The sequence below is a fragment of the Lygodium microphyllum genome, chromosome 3, assembly GCF_053477565.2.
Source record: "Lygodium microphyllum isolate KBCC chromosome 3, Lygodium_microphyllum_v1.1.10, whole genome shotgun sequence".
NCBI classification, from domain to species: domain Eukaryota; kingdom Viridiplantae; phylum Streptophyta; class Polypodiopsida; order Schizaeales; family Lygodiaceae; genus Lygodium; species Lygodium microphyllum.
In genome coordinates, this window is record NC_141137.1 from 177,991,989 (window position 1) to 178,019,448 (window position 27,460).

Consider the following 27,460-nt stretch of genomic DNA (forward strand, 5'->3'; position numbering starts at 1 on the left):
AGTTTGAGCTACTGTCCATTGTCCATCATCAAGCGCCTGCTGTTCAGCCTCTCCTTGCTATTGGCGACTGTTTCCAGCCTACTGCCCACTCAGATCTGCTGCATTTACTGTCGTCAGCTGCCATGTGGCAGGCAGCACCTACATTTTGCCATTCCTGCTGCCATGTCAGCCTACAGGGTGCATTTTGCTGCTGCAACCTGTCACCAACTGCCACATCATCTTCTTTTGCTGTGTTTGCAGGCTTTTGCCCTGTTTTAGCCTCCGACACTGATTCAGTCACTCTGTGGACTGCATTTGCTGATCCAACTGCTCTCTTGACTGTGTTGTTGTTGCTGGACATATTCTAAGGCTATCTGCTGCAATTTGGGATGCATCAAGGTACGACACACTCTCCTACTCATACTCTTTGCCCTGATCTACAGACACAAGAGTTCAAGGGTCAATATTTTACCTTTGCATAGTGTGTTTGCTGCATTGAGCATCATATTATTCAGCATTCATTATTCATTCATTATCTTCTTCAATGTTTATTGTCTCTAAGTTACCCTAACCCTAATTGTATTCTTTATTAATCCGTGCTTTGTCATATAATTGTATTTGTTATCCATGGACGAGTATTTCTTTACAGGTGGTCCTAAGTATGTTCACACACATTGCTATCAAAATATGGTAACAATACTAGCAATATCTGAATAATTCATACTAGACATTTAAAGATACGAAATTTCAACATCGAACCCTTTAAAAACTTCAAAAAGAAGAACTTTGATAGCATCGATCCATACATCATCTCTCAAACATTCACATGTTCCTAAAGGTATGTAATATTATAAAGACCAAAAGAAGAAGCATAATAAATCTTACATGTTTAAGAGAAAAGACACCATGGGAAACAAAATAATGCAGTCAATTTGTTAAAAAGCTTGCAAATAATAGGAAACTTACCAAATTTCCCCTATATTTTATGGAGATCTCTCAAGTTTCAACATAGTCAAGTACCCATTATGTATTATCAAAGTACTATAAAATCCACCTAGTTCATTCTTCTCTATACTATGAATCTACCCTTAGTGCCTTAAACAAACCATGAACCGCCCAAGAATAGGAGCATTTTTTCTCCATGAATCATGAGCTATTGGCATCTCACAATGTAAAATAGCATCAGAAATCCTCCCCTTAATATCATCCCCCATTGACAGGACACAATTATCCTCATAAAAACTTGCAAAATATAATATATAGGGAAATTTCTTATGAGCTTTATGGCAGGTGAATTGGGACTTCCTTAAAAAGCTGAGGCATTTTGGGGATTTTAACTAAAACGGAGGGGTACAGCAAGAATTTTGACAATAAATGAGATTATTTTGGTCTCTCTCAAACTTTTTAGGTATATATTGGAAATGTACGCAAGACTTAAGAATATTTTGATAATTTTATGAAATAATGCTTACTCAAAGGGCAATCATCTCCTGGTACTTTACAATCAGGGCAACAACCATCAAATGCCATTCTGCAAATTCCACAAGCATCATCGTGTGCATCCCATGTCCATGCAGCCACAGCATGCCAACTACATAAATGAACAAAGTTAGCCCTCCCTTTCTACTCATCCCTCATTCCCTCCCTTTTTCTCCCCTCCCCTTCCCTTCTTTACCACTCTCTCCCCCTCTCTTAATAGTTAGCAATTTATGCATTAATATAAGTGATTTGAGTCTAATGGACAATACACATTTTTGAGTTCCAATAATAGTTCTTTAGCAATCTACCTTTAGCAATATAAAAGGTTCGATTCTCATGGAAAATAGGCATAGTTACAAGAGATAAGGAACAAAAAGAATTATAAAATGTATGTGTGCATTCGCACTGCGCCCACACATGCATGTTCATGTGCATATGTGTGCATGTTCACGCCAGTGCTTCAGTGCTCCTGCCTAGTGTGCGAGTTTCTAAGGCCTTCATCAAGCATGTCTTGACTTATACTTCTTGCTGTGCGCTGCCCTGCAGCACTTATCTGCTCTGCATGCAGCCCCAAAAAGGTATTCCATTGCATGCTTCCCTGCAGTCTGCTCTCTACAGCCCCAAAAAGGGGGTTCTCAGCCTGGCACAACCCTCTTCTAGGGTTTATTGCCCTGCTGATGCACATTTTAAGGGTCATCCTTTGTTTCTTCACATCTTCTTTGTTTTTCTGTTTGTGTCTCTGTGAGAGAGAGAGAGAGAGAGAGATGGTGACTTGCCCTGTACAGCGGGCGCGATGCCCTGCCCTGTGTGCATCCTGAGCTCTTCCCTCAGGACTGCGCAGCGTGCAGGGCAAAGCAGGCGGGAGCAAGAGGCGCCAGTTTCTGGTCGTCCGTCTCTGTCACGGAGGAGGTTCACATGTTGCTTTCATTTTTTCGTTTTCGTTTTCAGTTTAGGGCAGGGCCATGCCTGACCTGTCGGCAGACCCTGTCCTGACTCCTTTCCCCCGCGGCTGCAGTATTAACTGTCGAGCTGTCTTTCCACCTCACGCCTGTTCCTCCTACCCCTCTGCAGCGCCTGACTGAAAGACAGCAATCAACTGTCCACTGTGTCTGCATCTACACAGACAGTTTCCACACAGTGCCTGAAAGAGGCAGTCCCAGCTCAATTTTGACTTCACTAGTCAGGGTTCAGAAAGGCATTTGTGATCAGAATCTGGTTCTGCTATGGCAAATCTACAGGAATCTAATGGTATCGATATGGCCTTTCTCGATCAGCAGATTGGGCAAGGGAATGACAAAGACTTAGCATACTTGGATGGTGATTCATTGGCTGAAGAACTCGGGCCGTTGCTGGACAATGATGAGATGGGCAAACGTCATAGGATGTCAGTTGAAGAACCAATCTTAGGCCCTCTTGGGTCACTGTGGTTCGTCATAATGCCAGACATGATTCTCGCTCGAATCCTGCCCATCTCCGCCACCCCCAATCACTCAGACCTTTCAATGCAAGGATAGGGGGTTTTATATGAAACCTCAATCTTCACGTGCTTCAGTAGTGGAAGATAAAAGGTCTTCTAATTTTGCTTTGTGCTTCAATGAGAGTGGGAGACTTGTGCCTCCTCGGTATGTTTTCCGTTCCCAGCGATTGCAATTTCCTTCCCATGCTTCGATTGCAGGTTTGCAAAGGGTAGATCTTGTTGATGTTATTCAAAGTGAAATGGAGAGATTCCATGCTGTCAAGGCTATTGATGTAAAAGGAAAAGGGAAAGCAATGGTTCAGTAGTTTTTCTCATTTGTGATTGATCACGAAAATTGCTCTGTGGAATGTGAGGTAATTCTTTGGGCAGCAACAAGCAGTATCAGTTGTGGAAAGTTGTGCTAGCTAGAAATTGGGATGTTTTTTGTGATGTGGAGCATAAACAATACGCTTTGGTTGGATCTTCTTATGTATACAAGGATTATGTGGTTTTTTTTAGTGGCCGAGCTCCGCATAAATCGGGAGTTATGTTGGCTGTCAAATCCTCCCTGCAACCATCGTTGGTTTCTCAAGACCCTCGTGGCCGATTTTTGATTTTGAAAATAATTTATGAGAAAGAGGTTTTATCGTTTGTAGGCGTGTATGCTCCTTCTACCGCAAGGGAACGTTGTCAACTTTGGGATGGCCTGCACTACCTTGCCATGGGTTGTCAAGGCTTTGTTATGGGTGATTTAAATGCCTGTGTTTTTGGGGATCAGGTGACTTCTCCGCATTCGGTTATGGATGGTCTTGAGCAACAAGCTTGGGATGCTCTTGCAACGGTATCTTTAAAACGGGACATGTGGTCCTGGATGTATCCATCACAAGCCAGATATACTTATTGTTCTTTTCAGCATCCAAATACCTTTGCCAAATTGGATGCGATCTACATCTACCAGAGTGACTCTTTTCTTCCTGCAGCCATTGATATGTGGGTGGAAAGACAGCATGTTTTGTCAGATCATTGCCCTTTGATCTTAAAACTGAGCCGCAGACTTGTTCATGCATTTAAGGCTCTCCTTGCTCGTTTGCCTCTTCAGTTTAATCAATCTTTTCTATAGCAAAACCAGTTTTTGGAAGGTGTTCAGCAGCTGATAGCTTCTTTTAGCTCGAAGGTCCTATCTAGAGGGATGGAAGTATGGGCGGTTTTTAGGGATAATGCGCGAGCATTATCCTAACAATATGGTATTCAGCATGCTTCCTTGTTTCGAGCTGAATTGCAACATGCTCAATCTTTATTGGCTCATTCCTTGTCTCTGTGTCAAACTGGGGATTCCAATGATAACTTGCTCACACACATTGAATGGTTGAAAGCCAGGGTTCAATCTCTTCAAGAAGAGGAATATGCAAAATAAAAACTATTGGCCAAAGCCGAAGCTTTACATGATAATAGCTGTCAAACTCATCAATTTTTTGCTTGTCTACACCAGAAATATGCTTGGGAAAATATTGTGCGCTTAAAGGATGGGCAAGGTGATATGGTGACTAATCCTGCCTCCATCATTCGAATGATTGTTGACTTTTATAGGTCCTTGTTGGGTCCGCAAGAGATTCTTTCCAATGTTGTTCTCTCTGCTCGAACATATATTTGTGACCTGGTTAGTAATTAGGTCAAACCAGAATGGGTGAACTTAATGGAGGCTGATATTTCAGAAGATGAAGTGGAAGAAGTGCTATCCCACTTGCCTCGAAGGAAAAGTCTTGGCTAGGATGACCTTCCTAATGAGTTGTTTGTTTTCAGCCCATGTGCAACTGCTTAAGGACCCATTAACTCGCCTGTGTTAGCAAAGTTTGAAATTCCGGTATGATGCCTTCAGATTGGAATATTGCTGTCATCAGCTTGTTGCTCAAGGTTCCCTCTCCAACCTCTTTGAAACAATGGAGACCCATTTCTCTTATGGAGTCATTATATAAAATCTTTTCCAAAATTATTGCCAACAAATTGCAAAAAGTATTTCCGCACCTCATTCATCCAGTCAATACAGTTTCATTAAAGGTTGGAATATAATGCACAACATTTTGAATGTTCAATTGGGAATTGACTATGCCAAAGCTTCTAGCCAGCAGGTTGTTATGCTTCAGCTGGATATTAAGCAGGCATTTGATCATGTTAGCTGGTCATTTTTGCGGCAATTAATGTCTACAATGGGTTTCGTCCCTGTATGATTTCTCTAGTTGATACCATTAGTCAGGGTGTTGTGGCTCGTATTGCTCTTAATGGAGGAATTACGGAGAAAATTACCTTATCTCAATCTTTTCGACAAGGTTGTCCTCTAAGCCCTTTGTTGTTTGCTTTGGTAACTCACTCGATACTCTCATTATTGGATAAGTTGGCAGCTCAAGGTGAGATAGTTGGCTTATCTCTTCCCACGGTGACCAACTTGTGGGTCAATCTTTGGCAGATGATTCTTTTATGTTCCTCAAGGCTGATTGCACTAATGCTAATTGGGCAATGGTGGCATGGAATCTTTTTGCTTTGGCATCGAATCTTCACTTTAATACTCAGAAATCTACCATTCTCTCTTGTATGGAGAATGATCTGCAGGCCTTGGGCTGGAATGGAATTGTGATCCCAAGGGTCAATATAACCAAACACTTGGGATATCGTATTGGCGTGGACATAGCTCCCCATGCCTTGCTGGATTGGATAGCCTCCCGAATTCATGACAGGTACATGTACTGGAAATCTCAGAGCTAGCCTCGACATGTCAAACTAAAAGTGCCTCAATGCATTATGATCAATATGATTTCGTTCTTTTTGCAATTGCTTCCCTGGACTAAGAAATCCCTTTTGGATTTGGTCCACCCTATTAGATTCATGATGTGGAAAAAAAAAAGGCAATCGTTTGGGTCAAGTATAGATTTCATGGCAACATGTGACTACTCCAAAAAGGATGGGGAATGCAGCTTTGTTGGATGTTAATTTGCATATGGCCGCTTTGAGGCTATCCCTTTTGCAGAGTCTATGTATTCAGTGTCACCCTTGGTCAGATATTGCTAAATTCTTCATAGAAAATACTGACATCTCTCATGGTAGCACGATTATTCATGCTTCCTGGTGGCATGTGCTCAATTCTATGAGGCCTATTAAGGTCTCCCAATCTTTTCTCCTTTCTCATTCGATTGCATCCTGGCAGGAGATGCTACATTTTGCAATTTGGCGCCTTCCTGATATTCGTAAGGAGGAAAATTCGTTGCAAGGAGAAATACTGGCTTTCTAAAGGTTGTTGGATTGGCCACAAAAAGATTTGCAGCGAGACAAGTTTGATCGGATGGCTAGGTTGGGGTTGAAGATAGTCCTTGACGGTGTTATTCCTAGGCAGCCCCGTCCTTATTCTTTTAGGCATATTCATCAATACTTTAGGGTGCCTCATGGATATAGTGGCATTTGGTCGTCCATACAGGACAGTCTTCAAAGGTTCTCTCCTTTGCCTGTGTCACAGCCATTGTATCCATGGCGTGACTGGATGTTTGTGCTTCCTGATGATTTTGAGAAAAGGTCAGCTAATCAAATATATCATCGGATGGTGGAAGCCAAGAGATGGGCCACTGGGAAAGTTAATAAATTATGGCATCTTCGGGATAGCAAAAAGAAGTGGCGGGAAAGATTTATCCAGCTTTGGAAGTCTAAGGTTCCATTTCAGGATAAACTGTTCATGTGGAGGTTGCTCATTGGGGGGTCCTCCAACAGGAGACGTGCTGCGTGCCTGAAAGATCTCTGCATGTCATTGTGTTTTCTGCACTACATGTGATGAGACATTGCTTCACCTCTTTGTCTCTTGCCCTGTTGCGCGACAGATCTGGAATTTCATTTCCCAAGTGTGGTCCTCGGTGACTCAACACCACATACCAACTCGTTCGTGGATTATGGGAAATATGTCCTCTATGTCTTCTTTGCATTCAAATTGTTCCTGCCTATTCCATTTCCTTAGATGGACAGCCCTGTGGCATATATGGCGTACTCAGAATGCCTTTATTTTTGATTCAGCATCGGGCATCCATGAGCATGTGGCCCGTGTGCATAGATTAGTGTTATGGCAAATCTCTTCTATGATGTCAGCTGACCTGGTTCTTCCGAATATTGCTGCTCCCTGGTTAGCTATTGTTCGCTCTACTCCAGTTGTTCTTTCTGTGTGATTTATTAGTGCTACTCATGTACTAGGTTGTTCACGTTGTTTTGATAGCCTCCAGGCCTCATGTGAATATCTCCAAAGAGAGAGTTTAGGTGTGTTAGTTCTATGCTGACCTGATGGTCTGATGTAAATATTTACTACTTAATTCAATTATCTTCATGAAAAAAAAGAGAGAAAAATGCATATAGCAACATAATCCAACTAACTAAGCAACTAATTAAATGGAGGACCCAACACTTAAGACGAGTAGAATCATGTGTGAATAAATTGTATAAATTTCCATCATAATTACATAAAAAGTGTGCGAAGTATATTTGATACATAGGATGTATCCATAGCAAAGGAACCCAAAGAAGAGTAATTTGAGAGAGAAGGAAGAGTCAAGCAGCAAGCCTGGCACCTGTCTTCTACTGCCTTTATCAAAATAGTGACACTTCTCACATTCTTGGGCCTGGCTTGACCAAATTCTTGGTCATGGGACAAATCAACGAGACAAAGATGTCTACTTAACTCTAGGTTGTATGCTACACCAACTCATCCACTTTTTATTACCTTGATCATCTATAGTTTCTGATTAGCTTCATGGCTTGAAACTTTATGATGGATCTCAGTTTGTCACTCAAGCACAGGCAGATGATTCTTTCTTCTTACAAGCAAACACTCAAGGGGATCTCTCTTACACCATGGGTGCATTGAATACATTTGCACTAACTGTAGGATTAAGGGTCAATTTCAGAAAATAAAAATTGCTGACTTCAGGGTCATTGCTTGCTTCTCATAAGATTGTTCCAATTGTCTATCGTAGATGTGGAACCTCCTAAGAGTCCTCTCTGTACGTTTTTGGGACTCATCCTCACTCTCAAGTCCTCATTTAGAATGTGTTTGATTTGCTTAGGCTTTGCTTCCCACATGTTAGATTTAGTAAGCCTTTTTTGGCTTTTTGGTGCTTTCCCATCTGGATTGAAGTCCCATGTCTGAGCCATCAAAGTCAAGGCTCGCATTGACAATATAGTGTCATATATTAATGCATAAACTGCTCCTTAAAATAGCCCCAAGAAGCTGCATTTTGTTATAAAACCTTATTTGTGAACCAGTACAACAAATGCCCTATAAAATGACATTTTGTGGGCATCAATGATCACTCCCTCAGATCTCTCACACATCATTATCAAATTCTCAATTACTCTCCTTCACAAAGTGCTCTCCCTCACAATCAAACAGCCATCCCTTGCATTTTGGAATGATGGATTGCAGCTATGTGCCCAGCTACCACCCAGCCAGGACAGGTCTGCCCTGCAGTCACCAGGTGGAGTTGCCAAACCTAATCTACTTTGTCATCGTCTGCTGCATCTGCTGATTCAACCAACTGCTGGCATCTGCCTTCTGGCATCTGCTTTGTCATTGGCTGCTCCCTCTGCTGATTCAACCAACTGCTGGCTGCATGTCTTGTGTTCTTTTGTCCAGGAGGACAGCCAGCAGTGGTCATGGAGTTTTGTGTTTTCTGCCAGCAAAACTTGTGTTTTGCTGACTGGACTCATCATAACCATCTTGCTGATTTGAAGTACTGTCTTTCGGCCCCTTCACCACTTCCCACATCTAACCAGTGTCGTCTTGAACATCCCACTTCCCAAAGAATTGAATTTTGCTTGCTCTTGGAGTCTTTCACTCCTCCTACATGTGCTGCCACCCTTCATCAACTAGGACAATGTAGTCATCTCTCAAGCCACTCCAAGTCATCATTGACTCCTTCACTCACCTCTCAGCCCCAGTCCTAGACTAATAGAGGCCTGAGGCCATTGCATCATTATATGATTTCATTCTCTTCCATTCCTTGAGCTTCTAAATTCTTTCACTACTACTGTTTGTGATATATTGTATTGTCTACACTACAAGCCCTATTGTTACTTTACATGGTATCAATGATCAATGAGACTCATCTTAAGAGCTAAAGATCTCATTCTCAGTGAAGATACAGGTTAAATGGGGAGTGACAAGACCACTATCAAATTAGATTCTTCTACTCTACTCTGTTGCCATATTCAAGAGGACTATGTTTCACTCCCCCAACCTCCTGTTATATGTACACCACACCGATGCTATGGCTTCTTCCCCTCAAGTTGCAACACTGACTATTGGGTACACCTATTTCGACAAGACAGGCCACTCCACCTCCACTTGTTGCCATCGACCATTGCTCCCTACATCACCCGAGTAAATGCATCTTATCAAAGTACTCCTTGTGCCAGCTCACCATCCTGGAAGACAGATAGTTTTGAATTAGTTATTCTCAAGTTCTATGCTCACAGCAAACGCCCACAACACACACTAAGCCCTTTCAAGCAGTTCAAGGGACTTATAATGAGCCCTCGCAAAGACAAACATAAATTATTGTGGATGTCTCCTCTCCCACTTCTTTCTTTGCTCAAGGCAATAGACACCTGCAACACATACTAAGCCTTCTCAAGCACCTCAAGGCCATGAGACCCTACCAAGCAATAACCCTCCAAGAGACCACTGTGATGAGTGGAGTTGGCTATCACCTATTGAGCCCCAAGGAAGCGCAAGGAGATGGGTCAATCTAGCCAATCCAATGCTACTAAAGCCAAAGAGAAGGGTCCATGAGCAATGGGAGAGATGCTTCAGAAGGCAACTGCTTGAGAGCAGCAAAAGAAGATAAAGTAAGAAAACAAGTCTATCACATGCAAGTACATATTGCTAGGAATTTCCGCAAGAAGCCTGATTCAAAGGATGAAAGTTCCAAAGCAGGAGTCGAGACCATGGAGGCATCCTCAACCTCATATGTCATGCTTCTCCCCTTCAAACAGCACCCTTGGGAGACATGGATTCTTCTTCCTTGGGGCATCGTGATCTTGTGCTCATGCAAGCAATAGTCACACGCCATCTTGCAGTTCTCTTGGTGAATGTTGGAGCATCTAAGAATTTGATCCAGTATAGGTTTCTTAAGAAGTATCATCTCCAACCTATACTCACCTATATGGCACAGCCAATGAAGCAAGCTTTTTGGCCTAAGAGGACCAAAGCCGAGAAATATCACTTAAGTGAGCAAGCGAAGAACGTAGCTATCCACATACAAGATTTCAAGGTTGGAGATACTCTAAAGGTAGCTCTTGTCCCTAACATTGACGTGATTTTAGGACATCCATAGATCTATGGTCACATGTGCTTGGTGGATCAATCCATCATTGTATTCGTCTTTCTTTTTAGATTCAATGCAAATTTCTCTTCCATTCTTGCTCTTTCTCCTCTCCTTTTTTCTCCAAGTTCATGTTCCTCTTCCATTGTGCACTCTCACATGGTATCATCACCAAAGGAGGACTTTGCTACACTTATTGTATTCCTCCGAAGTTCTAGTGTGAATGCTCCCTTATCCATGGGCACTTTAACCTTCTAGCTGGAGAAGGGTTTTTTTCCCATGTGAACACCCATCCATGGGTGTGGTACTTAGTGCCTTAGGCTTAGAGATTGTACTTCCACATCATTCTCACATAGTGGATGTGGCATTCCAACACTCTCCTCTCTTGCTATTCACTTGGTTCATTGAGTGTGCGTGTGTGCATATGTGTATGTGTGTGTGTGCATACACGTGCTACTAAATCCTAACCTAACAATGGTATCAGAGTCATACCACCACTCAACCGCCGCCACCCCTGCCATAGCCACCATTGAGCCTTGAGCTTAGCTTCTCTCCCTCTCGCTGACTACTCTTGTGCAAACTTCAACTTGCTAGCTATGTGGAGTCTCGACATCGACTGTCCCAAGCCTTGCGTTAGAACTAGTCAGTACCTCCTATACCGTCCTCTACGCAACATGTCCATCAGAACTAGCCATTATGTCTTGTCCTGTGCACCAATAGCTTGTGTAAGCTACGCCAAGTCAAAATTGACCTATCAACTTCGTTTCACACACCATCTAACTTGCACATGCCCAACAACTGTTCACCTTCATCTTTGTCCAATTCATCACCTTGACTGTTGCCAACAAATTGTGTATCTGACACAACAATCCTTGCCATGTGTCCATCCAAGCACAATTTGAGATAAAATTGGGAAATTTTTCTCAATCGCAAGATTTCAGTCAATTCTACAAATTTCTTCATCAAATTCAGTAATTTGACGGGATTTTTCACTTTTGAGTCAAATTTGACCAAATTTCATCATTCAAATTTGTGGCTTTGTGAAATTCCCCAAATTTATCCACATTCTATCACAATTCATCATTTTGCATAACATTCAAGAATATTGAAACCAATTTCCCTTCAATTTTTTGGCATTTAATGCTTCCATCATATTCAAGTCATTAAATTGTAAGTTCTTGAGTCTCCCTTCGATTTATTTTTGTGTTGCCCCTCCATTTGTACTTTGGACAGCAGCTGATCACAAATACTAGCAATTTGCAGCAAGAAATGGCAGGGAAAAATGATTTGCTCAACATGTTTGGGAACTCTGATAAATTGGATAATGGCAATAATTATCCCATGTGGGCAAACGTGATGAAGCATGTTTTAGTTGCCAAGCAGCTTTGGGGTTATATATGTGGTTCAGAGATTACGCTTGCAAGCCCACCTACACAAAATGCTACATGTTCATCTAGCTCATCCACTGTCACCAATCCAACATTCATCTATTGTATTTCCTGTTGCCAAACACCTATGGAAATTATCCCATGTGGGCATACATGATGAAGCCTATTTTAGTTGCCAAGCAGCTTTGGGGTTATGTATGTGGCTTAGAGATTAGGCTTGCAAGCCCACCTACACAAAATGAGACAGATTCATCTAGCTCATCCACTGTTAGTAATCTATCTATCACTGATCCAACATTCTATTGTTGCGTTTCGGGATCCATTAGAGTATGAGGATCTCTCCAGCTCATACTCTCTACCCTGGTTCTCAAGACGCAAGAGTTCAAGGGCGAGTATTCTTCATTGCATAGAATGTTTGCTACATTGAACATTGTATTCTACTCAATATTCATTCTTCATTATTTATTGTATTCCATTGTGTTCATTGTCTCTGAGTTACCTTAGCCCTACCTTGTTCTTTGTCAATCTGTGCATTTGTCGTACAATTGTTTTTGTGTTTTTTTCGATAGGGCATTTCTTTACAATAACCAAGCTATTGATCTTCAAGACGGAGAATCTTTAATGAGAATTCGAATAGAGATAGTACACTCTCTATGGGAGATCATTAACAGGAAATATTTAAGGTAGTGTCAAAGGAAGGCTAAAGTACAGTCAAAGCACACGTTCATAATTATTTTAGTGGATCGTAATTTTTTGGAGCTTCAGTGTATTATTTTTGGGCACTTGTGGTACTGCATGGGCGTATCTATTATGGTTGTATTATTTTATGAGAACCAAGCTCAATACACCCATTCACATTGCATCATCTGTGAGAGTACGCAATGAAAGAGAAACATGAACACAAAGAGAAGCACAGAGAAAGAGAGAGAGAGAGAGAGGAAACAGAACATGAGAAAAGAATACTACACTGACTAAAGAAGAATGTTGATACAATGATGATGGACTAATCAATCCTTGCACGCAGCCCACAGCATCAGTGAGGGCACCAGATCAAGCTAATAATGACAGCAACACCAAAGACGAAGGAAGATGACTGAGTAGGAGTGTGCACCTGCCAGGAAACAAGGAAGATGATGATATGAATGACTACCATGTGGGGAATGGCTATAAATAGCCACAAAACCCCTAAACTAGCCTACTGAAACTTGGAAATGCCATAATAAATACCTAGAAAATACCAAATGGCCACCAAAAAATCCAACAGCCAAGGACAATGTCCGACAATTGTGGACAGCCTAGGAAATGCAAAAACTGCTCATGGAAAGCACAATAGAACCCGACAAACAAAAGAAATGCACCCAGATAGCCACTCGAAAATGCATAGCCTCCCCCATCAAAACACGACAAACTTGTTAGAACTCCAAAAGGCCTCATCTAACTCAGACTAAGGCTCACACACAGGAGATGACAAGGCATGACAAATATGGCTGCTAACACCCCCTATCAAACCTTGGATGTGGCGGAAGGCTAAGGAAGAAATGGATCCTGGGTTGGCAAGATGAATGCCAATGTCAAGGAAGTCTGTCGATAAAGACTACAAATCAAGAAGCTCCTCACGATCCTGGGAAACCTTCTCTGAAACACTAGGGGCCAAGAAATCCACAACCACATCACTGAGATCATCCCCCTCTAAAAGGGATGGGGATATGAGGGAACCATCAAAAGAAAGGGTAGGGGATGGGAAGAAACCTGTGGAAAAGATTATGCACAAGCGGAAACATGTGTAGCATTAGACAACTGTCTCAGAGAACCCTGCATAAAAGAAGGGGAATGGAGCTTGTAAAGCCCACTCTCCTACCAACTTGTCGTGATAATAGCCACTGTAGTAGAAACCTCAATACAAACGGCCTACTCAATGAAGATAACCCAAGTACCAAGCCTAGTAAGGCCATAAACTAAGAGGAGTGAAAAGCCCCAATTTGGAACATAAAGAGTCTGTGAAAGGAAGCTCAATGCACGGACAGCAAAACATAAAGACAAAGTGTCAACACCACAAATAGGCACCAACACAATGTCACCAATACTGACTAAACCCTCAGACAGGCATAGATCTTGCAACAAATCACATCGTGGAGTCATATGAGCGGAAGCTCCACTATCAACTAGCCAAGGCCTCTCAAAAGACGAGGCAACCACTAAAAAAGGCTTCTCTAAGTCAACAATATGAAGGAATACTGACTTATGGATAACCACTAGAGTAGAGGTAAAAGGCTTGGACGTTCTAGCTCCATCCTTCTCCCCGCAAAAGGTGAGGATACTTCTTCCAACATTTCTCGTTTGGATGTGGTCCCTTCCCACAATATGGGTATTTAGGCTTCTCCAAGTCAGAGTCACAACTTGAAGAACTCTCCTATCTTTTAGCCTTTGGCTTCCCTTTCTTCTTATTTCCCCTGTTGAGCTATTACCCCTGCCCTGATCCTTGAGATACAAGAGTTTGAGGTACAATATTCATTCACTACATAGAGTGTTTGCTGCATGAGCATTGTAAATTCAATAGTCATATTATTTCATTCATTTTCTAGATTCATTGAGTTACCCTAACTCTAACTGTGTTCTTCTATCAGTCTGTGCTTTGTCGTATGGTGTTATTTGCGTTTCTATGTTAGGGTATTTCTTCACATGGTATCAAAGCCACGTTCTTTGAGAGAAACCTAGGCCTTGATCTAAAAGCTCCACACAAGAAGCACGAACAACAAAAGTGCAAATGACTTCGAACACTACTTTTGCACCACTTCTCACATCTTGTTAAATCCATCAAGGAACAAGTCGAAGTGGGCCTCATAGCTCGCATCACAAGCTCTCCACATTGCCAAACAGACATTGGACTACCATGGAGTTCCACCGCCTTACGAGATCACTACAGCTAAGTATAATCTCATTTTGATGCATAGATCCCAATAGTAAATAGAAGGTAAGTCTAAATTTAACCCTTTAGATTCGGTGCACCAATTTACTAACCGTGCAGGAAGAGCAGAATCTCCCCTTAGGACTGGCCATCCACAAGTGGAAATTGGCATAGGGTACACTCCATTGCCTTCATACTATATTCTCTCTAGTGCCAAGTATGTCTACCATTTTAGATTTTGTTAATGATGATTCCCCTTCTCCTATTGGTATGGATGATTTTCATGATGAAGAACGTATGCAAAATAACTTTTGGTTTATGGGTAATGAGAAAGACAGATATTTCTTTATGAACTCAAGACTAGGTAAGTAGTTCAATTAAAAATGTGAACTGCAGTAGCCACCGCCTCAGCCCATAGACACAAAGGCGTCTCTCGATGCTCCATCATAGTATGGGCCATCTCGATCACATTGCAATTCTTCCACTCCAATATGCCATTCTTCAGAGAGATGTTTGTATTGGCAAATTCTTGGTGAATACCACAATCTGCACAAAAACGAGCAAGCTCATTAGGAACAAATTCTCCACCCTTATCCAATCGTAAAGTCCTTGAATTCTTGCCCGATCAATTCTCCTCAAAGAGCAACCAATCTGTAAAGTTGGAGAAAGTCTCTGACTTCAGCTTCAAGATATAAGCCCATATCATCTTGCTGTAATCATCCATAATTAGCATGAAATACAAGCTCCATCTTACGGGGCTCTGTCCTCGTGGGTCCGCAAAGATCGATAGAAACAAGCTCCAAGGGTGCTAAAGACCACCTCGAAGCCTTGCTAGAAATAGCATCACGAGTTTGCTTCCCACGGATACACGATACACAAGACTGTTGACTCACCACAATATCTGGCAAACCTCAAATAAGCTATCCCTTAGACACCTTCCGTAGGTAATCATAGTTGAGGTGGCCAAACCAAGCATGCCAAAGCTCAAACTATGTTTGAGAGGTAAGGAGAAGAGAAGTCAAGGCAAAAGAAGACCACAACTTATAGACTCCATTCTCCTCATAACCTGAAGCAGGGACCTGTCTCAATCCACGATCAAGAATCCTAAAAGAATCTACATCAAACTCTACCAAGAGGTCGAGGGCACAAATCTTGTGCACAAAAAGTAGATGGTATCCCAAGGCCGCCATATAAAGCACCTCGGATGTATGGGCACCACCTCGCCCATCTAGAATAAGATGCATGTCAACCCGTCCCTAAATAGGAATAGAAAAACTATCACCAATGAGAATTTGGCCTTACGAAGGCTGCAAATGATCAACACCTGCTGAAAAAGGAGTCCTGTGTCGTGAGGCACCACTGTCAATAATTCACTCCCATGTGTATGGGGCCGTCAACACAACATCAGAGGCCTTCAAGGTCGATGGCTCAATCACCTCCAAGTGGAGGAAAGCAGTTAAAGAGGGAGCAGCCACCGCTCCGAAATCCTTTGAAGATTTCTCTGTCTTCTCCTTGTCTAGGCAATCCTTCTTCCAATGACCTGTCTTGCCGCAGATGTGACAAGTGGACTCATTTTCTTTGTCCTTCTTTCGTTGATTTGTTCTCCTTCTTCTTTTGGTCCTTCCCCTTCTTCTGAGAGGACTGACCAACCAAAGCCTCAGGTTTAAAAACATTGGTCCCTCTCAACTGCTCCTCTTGGTCCAAGACCATGGAAACCAACTCCTCCCACTGAAGAGTCTTAGATTGCCCTGAAGCAATCAAGGTGAAATAAAAACCACTGAAACGGGGAGGTAACTGTGAAAGAAGAGTTATCTCCATGTCTTCAAAAGTGATCACCTTCCCCACGTTTTGTATTTGCATCTAAAGCTACCTCAGCTTGTTGATATGCTCCCGCATAGAAGATGACTTGTTAATACTCGTGGTCCTCATCTGCACTTTCAAAGAAGTGTATTTTATGACAATTATACGATTATACATCCGATCAAGTTCTAGCTAGATCTCTCGGGCCACCGTCAAATGCTCTATATGAGAGATCACAGCCGTAGTACGTGAGAGAAATAAAAACGAGCAAATATGAGCATTGAGTTTGTCCCAATGTGCTTGAGCCTTTGCCAACTCCAACTTATCACTTGAAGAGAGTCTGGGCTTGTCTCGCAAAGAAGGATGATGAATAGTCTCCGTAACAAGCTCCGCCAAATCATAGGACTCCAAAATAGCAAGCATCATACTCGGCAAGATGCACAATAGTTCTCGCCATCGAGCTTTTGATCTAATGAAAGAGTTGGTAACACAAGAGCGCCTTCTTGTCCATAATCACCTAACACTCTATCTCACCCTTAGAAGACATCTTCACCTACAATGCCTACACAAAACACAAAAGGCAGTCCCCCTCTAATTGTGTGAATGCAACCTACTAGGAGTCTTCGCTACTCGTCCTACTCCTTCATCCACCAAAGGTGATGAAAAGGTAAAATCTGCACTTGAAGGCCCAAAACGCAACCTTCCTCCTTCTCTAACAACAAAAATCACAACAGCTTCAATAAATCTACTCCTTTCTCACACACCCATGCTCACCTCAACCTTATCTGATGCGCAACCCTCCTGCTTGCCCTTAAACGTTCAAAATGCAACCTTGTGTCGCGCTGAAATCTCCTCTTCAGGTAAGTCCACTATCCTTCAATGCTCTGATACCATGTCAAAGTGAAGTAGTGCGGAAGCATATAACCAAGACAAAGAGTAAACACAATCTCCTCTTCAGGTAAGTCCACCCTTCGTCTATCCTTCAATGCTCTGATACCATGTCAGAGTGAAGTAGTGCGGAACCATATAACCAAGACAAAGAGTAAACACAGGGAGAAGAGAAAGAGAGAGAGAAAGAGACAGTTGAAGCAAAAAATCTGCAATGAAGAATGTTGTATAAGGATATAGATATGTACACAAGTGCAAAGAGTATGTCTATCTATGTCTCCACCTCGAAGATCTTACACTCCGTGAATCTTGAGGGTAATGTCCACAATCAACAGCCTAGAAACCTGAGATCAAAACTGAGAAAGCGTGTGAAAACGCAAGAAATAATGCAAGTTGGCTGCATTTAACTGTCCACCAACCTACACTGACCGACCTACAACAAACTATCCAACCTGTCCTGTTGTGCCATGTGGCACCTGCATTCCCTTCCGCCTGCTGTACGAACTATCTACCATGTATCCTGCCTGGTACAATTATAGAAATCTGCTCAAAATTGGAACTCCATGTCCAAGGAATGCCAATCTCTAACACAAAATCTGTGTTTTGGAAATCTAGGCTGCTCCTTCACGATGAAAACTTGCCCTTCTTCAAAAAATCATCCTCACTTTGGCAATGATACCATGTGAGAATGCGCAACGAAAGAGAAACATGAACACAAAGAGAAGTAAAAAGAGAGAGAGAGAGAGAGAAAGCAAAAGATGAGAAAAGAATACTGCACCGACTGAAGAAGAATGATGATACAATGACAATGGATTGATCAATCCTTGCACATAGCCCAAAGAATCAATGAGAGCACCATATCAAGCTGATGATGACGATAGCACCAAAGATGAAGGAAGATAACGGAGTCAGAGTGTGCACCTGCTAGGGAAAGTATGAATGATTGCCAAGTGGGGAATGGCTAAATCTAAAAATGCCATAAATCCTAGCTGACCAACATTTAATGCTCGTTGTAGCATAATAGATCCCTAGAAAATGTAAAATGGCCACCAAAAAATTCAATTGCCAAGGACAATGTCTGACAGTTGTGGACAGCCTAGGAAATGCAAAAACCGCTCATGAAAAACACATTGGAACCCAAAAAACAAAAGAAATGCACCCAAACAGCCACTCTAGAATGAGTAGCCTTCCCCATCAAAGCACATGACAAACTTATCAGAGCTACAAAAGTCCTCATCTAACTCAAATTGAGGCTCACACGTAGGAGATGACAAGGCATGACAAACATGATTGCTAACATTATCATCCATAGTCATATTTGTCACACCCATACTTATTGTGTGGATTGCATGCATGAATTTGTAATCAAAATAGCGTAGGCTAGATCTAATTAGGTCAAGAAACAACTATACATTGAGCAATGACTGGCCAAAGCCCATAAAGTCAATAGGATGCCCAAAAAGGGGCGCAAACCCTGATTCATAACTATGGAAACCTTAAAACGAAAAAGGGGTGGAAACATAAAAATACAAACAATGCACCACCCTAGAGAAGGGACCTTAACCTAACACTAACTTTGGTCTATATAAGGTGGGAAGGTCTCAATTGTAATTACCTTTTCTATTCCATCATCTTGTTTCCATCATTGAGAGTGTGAAAAGGAAGTGTAAGAGGGGTGCTTAAGCGAGAAACTTGAGATAGAGAAGCTCTACATCTTCTTCTTGCTTTTCTTCTTCTTCCCATCCATGGTAAGAGGGTTGAGTTGGAGTTACGTGTGGAGTTGTGAGATTGTGAGAGGGTGAAGGACAAGCTGTGGCAAAGCTCTTCTCCATCTTGTTTCTCTACTTCCTCTCTGACTTCTTCTCTCATCATTGGCGTTCTTGGTGGTGGATGCAACGGTCTTGTATTATTCAATCTCAATCAAATTGTTCCTCCATTCTCTATGTTCATTCTGTCTGTCTCTTCTCTCTCTCACTCCATGTTCACTTTCATTTCCATTGGGAACTCTCACCTGGTATCATTCATCTTGGTGGGGATTGGACTCAATGATAAGGAGTTGCTGTCCATGTTTTTACTAGCTAAGCATTATCAACAAGTGCTGCAGCCCTTGAGTTTTTAGTATTGCTGAGCAGGGCAACCTATGTATACCATAGCAGCCAAAAACGTTAGAAATGTTTAGAAACGAAACCTCAAAAACGTGTTTCGTAAGTTTCTTTCAAGAGGGGGTAAAAATAAGAAACACAGGTTTTTTTATATGGGGATTTTTAATAGTTTTGACTGGGGAAAGAGGTTCTAAATCTCTATGGAACTCTCTCTTAAACAAAGAATGGCTAATTGAGTTTGAGTGATAATAGAGTCAATTGAGAATAATACATTGTACGTTACATATCCATGATTCATTATTGACTTGTCACTTATGTCAAAGTTAGTCTTTGGACAAGCTATACTATGGTTGAGAACTTAAACATTATGATTCATACATATCATACAAAGAAAATTAAAATTAACATGTAAATAGTCTATTTATAATATGGACTGAGTCAAGTTGCAATATCATGATTCTCATTTCAAAACAAATTGACAAAATGTCAAAATCAAGAATGAATCATAATATATCATAAATAACTCATAAATGAGACTAAAGTCGTATAATATTCAAATCTCAAGACAAGAATAGATACTAGATAGACAAAGTTCAATAACTAAACAAAATCACAAAAAAACAAATCTCTTATCCAAAATCTTGAGCCCTCACGAGTCATTACACATCATCATCATCATGTTTAACATTGCCCAATAGTTTTTGTCAAAAAAACCATGTTTTGAGCTCCAACTTACCAATAAAAATAAAAATAATAAAAACACCCACGTTTTTTACTCTTAGAAACGTTTGATAAGTTTCAAACTCAAAGAAATGCATTTCTTAGCTGCTATGATGTATACTCCTGTCCTACCTATATTTTGTTAGCAGTCATTGTGACGTCCCACATGTGAGCCTCAGTCTAAGTCAAATGAGGACATTAGGAGCTCTGACATGTGAGTCATGTGTTTTGATGGAGGAGGCAGCTCTATACAAGCATGCCTTTTTGTGTATTTCCTTCAATTATCAATTTCATGTGTGCATTTCTAAGTCAATTTCTGCTTTTCCTAGTCTGCGTCCACCTATTGGACATCGTCCCTACTAGTCGGGATTTTTGTGTGGCCGTTGTTAGAGATATGATTATCTGGTTACAGCCTCAAGCAGCCACATCAGCAGCCACATCAGATTGCCACATCAGTGGCAGTTGGCCAGTTCTGGTGCAATCAGACAGATTTGGCAAGTCAACTGCTATTCTTGCTGCCTATTTTTTCTGCTATAAATAGTAGATTTCCAACACACTTAGGCATTATTCTGATTGCAAATTCTGGCTCAATTTGGGGCAGAGGTTGTGCTGGCTGCTGCAAACTTTGAAGTGTACAGCAGGGAGACATCATCGAGGTGAAGATACACAGACATACAAACTGCACCCGTGTACATATCTGTATTCCTTACTCAACATTCTTCATATTATAGATCTGCATTCTTCTGTCTCTCTCTCTCTCACTGTCTCTCTCTCCCCTCTCCGTGTTCACTCTATCTCTCAATCTCGGTCATATGCTTCCGCACCACTACACTCTGACATGGTATCAAAGCAAAGCAAAGACTAATTGATCATGGGCAGACCTGAAGAGGAGTTTTCAATGCAACACAAGGCTGCGTTTTCAGCATTCAAGGGCGAGCAAGAGGGCTGTACATCAAAACAAGGCTGTTAGAGATATGATTATCTGGTCATCCCCTGCACAGCCTCAACCAGCCACGTCAGATCACCACATCAGCAGCAGTTGGCCAGTTCTGGTGCAGTCAGCCAGATTTGGCAAGTCCACTACTATTTTTGCTGCCTATTTTTTCTGCTATAAATAGTAGATTTCCAGCACACTTTGGCATTATTCTGATTGCAAATTCAGGCTCAGTTTGGGGCAGAGATCATACTGGCTGCTGCAGACTTCAGGGTGTACAGCAAGGTGACATCACAAGGTGGAGATACGCAGACATACAAACTGTGCCCATGCACATACATATCTGTATTCCTTACTCAACATTCTTCATATTACAGATCTGCATTCTTCTGTCTCTCTCTCTCTCTCTCCCCTCTTTGTGTTCACTCTATCTCTCAGTCTCGGTCATACACTTCCGCATTGCTACACTCTGACATGGTATCAAAGCAATGCAAAGACTAATTGATCGTGGGCAGACCTGAAGAGGAATTTCAATGCAACATAAGGCTGCGTTTTCAGCATTCAAGGGCAAGCAAGAGGGCTATGCATCAAAACAAGACTAAGGTGAGCATGAGCTGCGGGAAAGGAGCAAAGTTGTTGATTCTGCTGTGGATTTTTGTTGTATAGAAAGGAGGAAGGTTGTGTCTTTGAGCCTTCAATTACAGATTTTACCTTTTCATTGCCTCCAACGGGTAAAGAAGGTACGAGAAAGCGGAGAAGAGCCATAGCAGGTGGGGTTTTCACAGTCAGAGGGGGTTGCTTTTGTGTTTTTTCACGCATTTCAAGTGAAGCTACCGTCTTAGGCCAATATGGAGTTTCATGCAATTATGGATCGAAAGATACCCATTATACCGGCTCTTCCATTAGATCAGAAGCTTGATGGTAAGAACTATCGCATTTGGTGTGTTATGATACTTGCCATCTTGGAGTTCTATGATTTGGCAGAGCTTGTTACGTAGGCATTTGACCGTCCTACATCGAGAGACAAGTCTAAACTCTATGCAAACAATTATGCAAAGTTGGCCAAGGTTCTATCACATTGGGACAAACTAAATGCTCACATCCACTCTTTTCTCTTCCTTTCATATACTCCAATTGTGATTGTCCATATTGAACACTTGACGGTAGCTAGGGACTTATAGTTGGAGCTCGCTCAGATGTACAACTGAATGACTATTACAAAACGGATGTCTTTGGATATGCAAATGAGAACGTTGAATCCTTCCAAGTCATCTTCTATGCGGAAGCATGTAAATAAGCTACAGTAACTTCAAATACACATTCAGAATGCAAGGAAGGTGATCACATCCAAAGACATGGCAATAACTCTTCTATCACAGTCACGACCTAGATTTGGTGCTTTTTACTCTACCTTGATTGCTTCAAGGTGAGAGTCAATTCTTCAATAGGAGGAGTTCATTTCTATGGTCTCAGACCAAGAGGAACAATTTAAAGGACACAATGCTTCCAAATCAAACGCATTGACAGGTCAATCCTCTCAGAAGAAGGGGAAGGACAACAAAAAGAAGAAGGACGACAAACCAAAGGAGGACAAAGAGGACTCTACTCGTCATATCTGTGGCAAGACAAGTTATTCAAAGAAACATTGCCTCAACAAGGATAAGAACACCAAGAAGAAGGCTTCAAAGGATTCCGAAGTGGTATGGCCACTCCCTCATTAGCTGCTTTTCTCCATTTGGAGATGGTTCAAGCATCATCCCTAAAGGCTTCTAATGCTGCGCTGACAACCCCACACCCCCATGAATGGATTGTTGACAGTGGTGCCTCTCAACATGACCCCTTCTTCTGCAAGTGTTGCCCATTTGCAGCCTTCGCATGGGCAGATTCTCATAGGAGATAACCTCCTGAAGACTCAAAGGGACAAGTTTGAAGTGGCTTTAAAAAGACAAGTGTTTGTGGGCTATAGCTCACAATCCCAGGGCTACCGCTTGTATGATCCCGTTAAGCAAGATGTCTACACAAGTTGTGATGTGCAATTTGTGGAGATTCCAGCTTCAAAGTGGAGGTGAGAAGCACCCTGTACTTGAAGATCCATGAAATAGTTGGGCACACTTAGCATTTTCATAGATTCCTTTCAAAGAATTGATGAAAAAACATTACTTATCAATACAATCTATTGCAATCAATCTCCAATGAGAACTATTGCGGCCGGGCTTCGTCCAAGCTGTCAACGCCAAGCTGGTAATGTCCACATGGAGCTTAGATTACTTCCCTCGACTTCTTGGCAAAAGCGTCGATTGAGTATAGGCCAACTACATGGTGAAAGGCTCTTCACATTTGACTCCAAAGTTGCAAATTTAATGAGATGCTAAATAAATATAAATACTGAAAGACTCTCTATAGTCCAACTGCATAGAGGCAATTTTCTTTGGAGCCAGTGTCTCTTGGGGATGCTTCTTCTTCAAATAAGGAATCTTTTTCACCACTGGCCACCCCACACGAGCCACTACTGCCGATGGATGTTTCAAAGACTTCAACAAATGGAGAACGATGAGGAGCGATCCAGCCTCCTCCTAGTTGGGCATGCGATACACTCTGTGAGGCAAGGATTGAGGGGGTCCTTGAGGAGTGGCAACTCCATGATGGCCCGAGGTGTTCTCGAAGGAACCAAGCACGTTCCACCAAGTTTGTTTGTTCTAGCTATTGCCTGACAACTCGTCTTATGCAAGATATGGAGCCCACCTCTGTGAAGGAGGCTTTGTAGTCACCGCATTAGAAGAAGGCTATGGAGCAGGAGTTGGACGATTGCTTCTGTATGGAGCTTGAGCGGAGGCACGATTATTATTGCGAGTATCTCGGAGGGAGAAATCTCCTATTCATAACCATCCCCCTTCTATTCATCTACCACAAAAGGCTCCATCCGAAGTGAGAAGATGAATCCTTTGGTACCCTCTATTCAGATACCCGTACTTCCTTCATTATCCAAAGAGGATAGCTTTGGATGGCTCCAACTATTCTCTGTGGTCGTGTAAGGTGGAGCGGGTTTTGGACTCCTTCAATCTTTGGGCACTTGTTTATGATCCTATCCTTGGTCCTAAGGAGCATCCTACAAATGGGACATCTATGGATCACACAACCTTATGGGATCAGCTCAATTCTAGAGCCAAATCCTTCCTCTTTATGAGTTTGTATGATTCTGTCATTATTCATATTTGTAGGTTGAAGGCCGCACTGGAAGTGTGGAGCAAGCTTGCATCTCTCTTATCAATAGAAGACGTTTGCCTACAAGATTTCCCTTGAGAGAAGAAGTTGTGGATACTTAGTATTGATGGCTCCTCTTCCATGAAGGAGCATGTCACCAAGCTCAAGGACATGAGGGGTGAGCTTGCCTCTCTTCGTCAGATGATATCTTCTGAAGGCATACCTATGATCCATTTGACTCAATTGCCATCTCCTCGATTCAATGTCTTCTACACCAACCTTATTACATCAAGGACCCGCAAGACACTTCTATAGGAGAAGTTATCCCCGCTTGTCTTGGATCATGACAAGTGCCTCAAAGAGGTCAGTGCTAGTTGATCCGACTCCACTAAAGCCTTTGTTGCAAGATCAAAAGAAGGGAAGTAGAAGAAAAATAAGCCAAAGGCTAAGAAGCAAAAAAAGTTCTTCAAGCTCCGACCCAAATTTAGAGAAGCCAAAGTGCCCACATTATGGGAAGGGGACACATCCTGAGGAGAAATCCTGGAAGAAATTCTTTGGCCTTCCGCCACATCCACAATTTGAGAGGGGGTGTTAGCAGTTATCATCCATTGTCATCTCTTACCTATGAGCCTTAGTCTCAGACAAGGACATTAGGAGCTCCAACATATATGTTATGTTTTGATGGAGGCAGGCCTATTGAGCATGCCTTTCTATGCATTTCCTTCAGTTGTGGGCTTCCTATGTGCATTTCTACATCAATTTCTACATTTCCCAATCTACCTCCACCTATTAAAGATTGTCCCTGTTGCTAGTCAGAATTTTTATGTGGCCATCTAGAATTTTTCCTAGCATTTTCTACAGTACGACTAGCATTGAATGCCGGTCAGCCAGTATTTATTGTACCCTCAAGGGCAGGTCGGCCAGTTTGGGCATTTATGGCTATATATAGCCAGTCCCCCCACTTGGCAATCATTCATCCTCTCCAGTCTTTTGTCCTCCCTGGCATATGCACACTCCAACACTCTGTCTGTGCTTGGGGCTGCCATCGTCATCAGCCTCATTTGGTGCCCTCATTGATGCTCTAGGCTGCATGTAGGGACGGATTAGTCTCCTTCCACTTTCTTGTTTGTATCAGCATTCTTTCTTGTTCACTGCAGATTTTATTCTTCTTTTCTTGTAGTCTCTCTCTGTTCCTTTTTCTCTATGTTTCTGTTCCTTTCTGTTGCGCACTCTCACAGTTTCACACTGGACACTCATCTCCAAGCTGTGTTTCTAATCAGGCAGCCTTCTATTGTGCCCGGCTGCAAGTTTATCGGCTAAATGACCATCCTCCTCTGCTGGGAAACTCATTTTCTAGTGCTGTCATCACCTATTTCAGTGCTGGAACACCATGTTTCAGTTGGGGCACCATCCCTCTGTGCTATCTGATTAGTCTAAAGTCTGTTTAAGGTGTGTTTTCTGTCTACAGCCCCTAGTCATCCTGCATTTTGCAGTCCAAACTCTCAGCCCAGCAGCATTTCAGCCTTCCTACCTGCAATACTCTTCAATCTTCCCTGCTAACATCATCAACCCTGTTGTACAACAGTCAAATGGACCGAAATAGGCTGAAGACATCATTTTTTTAGGTTGCCTTCTCCATCAGCTGCATCATTTCTAGTGTTTTCTTGCAAGTTTTCTGAAGGACGTCTATGATAGACCATGACAATAGGTGAGATCTTGTGGATCAAGACCATGAGGACCATCAAAGTGATGACCAAGATTGTGAAGACCGGCATTCACAAAGCCATGACCGTGAGGATCGTTGTTCAAACCACCAAGATCCACAAGAGTGATGGTGACGCAGTTTGTAGCATGAACCATGATTGGGTTCCTTCCCGAACACCATCATATCTTTCTCTCCCTTCTACATTTCCAAGGCTATCATTCCCTAATCGGTTATTATGGCACCCCTGCACAGGTGCCTATCCTACCTTCTTCCTATCACAGTGTAGCAAATTCGAAAGTGTATGGACAAGACTAAAAGACAATGAACACGAGAGGAGAGAGAGAGAAAAGAGACAAAGGAATGAAGAAATCTGCAGTCAATGAATGCTGAAATGAAGAAGGCAGATATACAAACAGGTTATCGAAGTATCTCCTCAAGCGGATCTCTCTCTCCACCACCTGAATGACAAGTAAAGTGGATGGGCTGACTCATGGCTATAAATAGCAAGAAATATAGCCATAATATGATCAGGGCGGCCAGCCAAAACTGGCCAACCAGCAGCCACATCTGGCTGACTAACTACAACAATGCCAAAAAAACAGCGATCAGCTATAAAGCTGCCACGTGGCATTGCCACATGTCCCAAAACTGTCCACCGACCTGCCCGGTGGAAGGTGCCCACAACTGGTGACTATTAAAAATGCCCAAACTTGACAAGAAATCCATAACTATGCTCAAGAGAACTGACTATACCAATTGTAGCCTGACAATGCCAATCCAAGGGATGATTAAATCTCTAACACTGCATCTCATATCCTAGACATGGCATAAGACTCAAGGATCTGGAGTGCTATCATAGAACAACCTCAGGAAGCACCTTCATAAAGAAATCTACCAACTTTTCCTCTGTCCTCCAATATACCACATCAATGGTCTAAGACCACAACTTGTAGACTCCATTCTCCTCATGTTCTACACAAAGAACCTATCAAGATACTCCATCGAGAACTCAAAAGTAATCCTCATCGAACTCAACTATCAAACCAAGAGCACAAATCTTGCTCACTAAAAGAAGATGATACCCTAAACCCGGTACATAAAGAACCTATGATGTGTGGACACCACCCTCCCCATCCGGAATCAGCTACATAACACCTTTTCCTTTGATGTGTGGACACCACCCTGCCCATCCAGAATCAATTGCAGCCCATCCACATCCAGAATCAATTGCTTGGGACTCAAGAGCTACCACCTATGAGAATTTGCCCATGCATCGAACGCATACAAGCAATACCATCTGAAGGAGTCGTGGCGGGAAGTGCCACTATTCACAATCCACTCATGAGACTAAGAGGCCATCATCATTGCATCAGTGGCCATCCGAAAAATCCTCAATCACCTCCAAACAAAGGAAGGCAACCAACAATGGAGTAGCCACTGCTCCTGAGTCCTTTGTAGTCTTCTCCTTCTTAGTGTCCTTGTCCTTGTCGGGGCAATCCTTCTTCCAATGACCTATCTTACCACAAATGTGGCATGTAGACTCCTTGGATTTATCTT

The 27,460-nt window shown here is 42.2% G+C and overlaps 1 protein-coding gene across 3 annotated transcripts in view; it reads right to left on the bottom strand.

The window, feature by feature from the left end:
* The window catches only part of APC11 (anaphase-promoting complex/cyclosome 11), a 99,285-nt gene that overhangs the window by 39,677 nt on the left and 32,148 nt on the right, over positions 1 to 27,460 (bottom strand). For 2 of the 3 annotated variants that reach the window (XM_087675138.1, XM_087675139.1), the window contains one exon: positions 1,452 to 1,570. In XM_087675138.1, coding sequence (XP_087531264.1) covers positions 1,452 to 1,570 — 119 coding nt within the window. The remainder of the gene's footprint in view (positions 1 to 1,451; positions 1,571 to 27,460) is intronic. The other variant, XM_087675140.1, reaches the window with a different exon arrangement.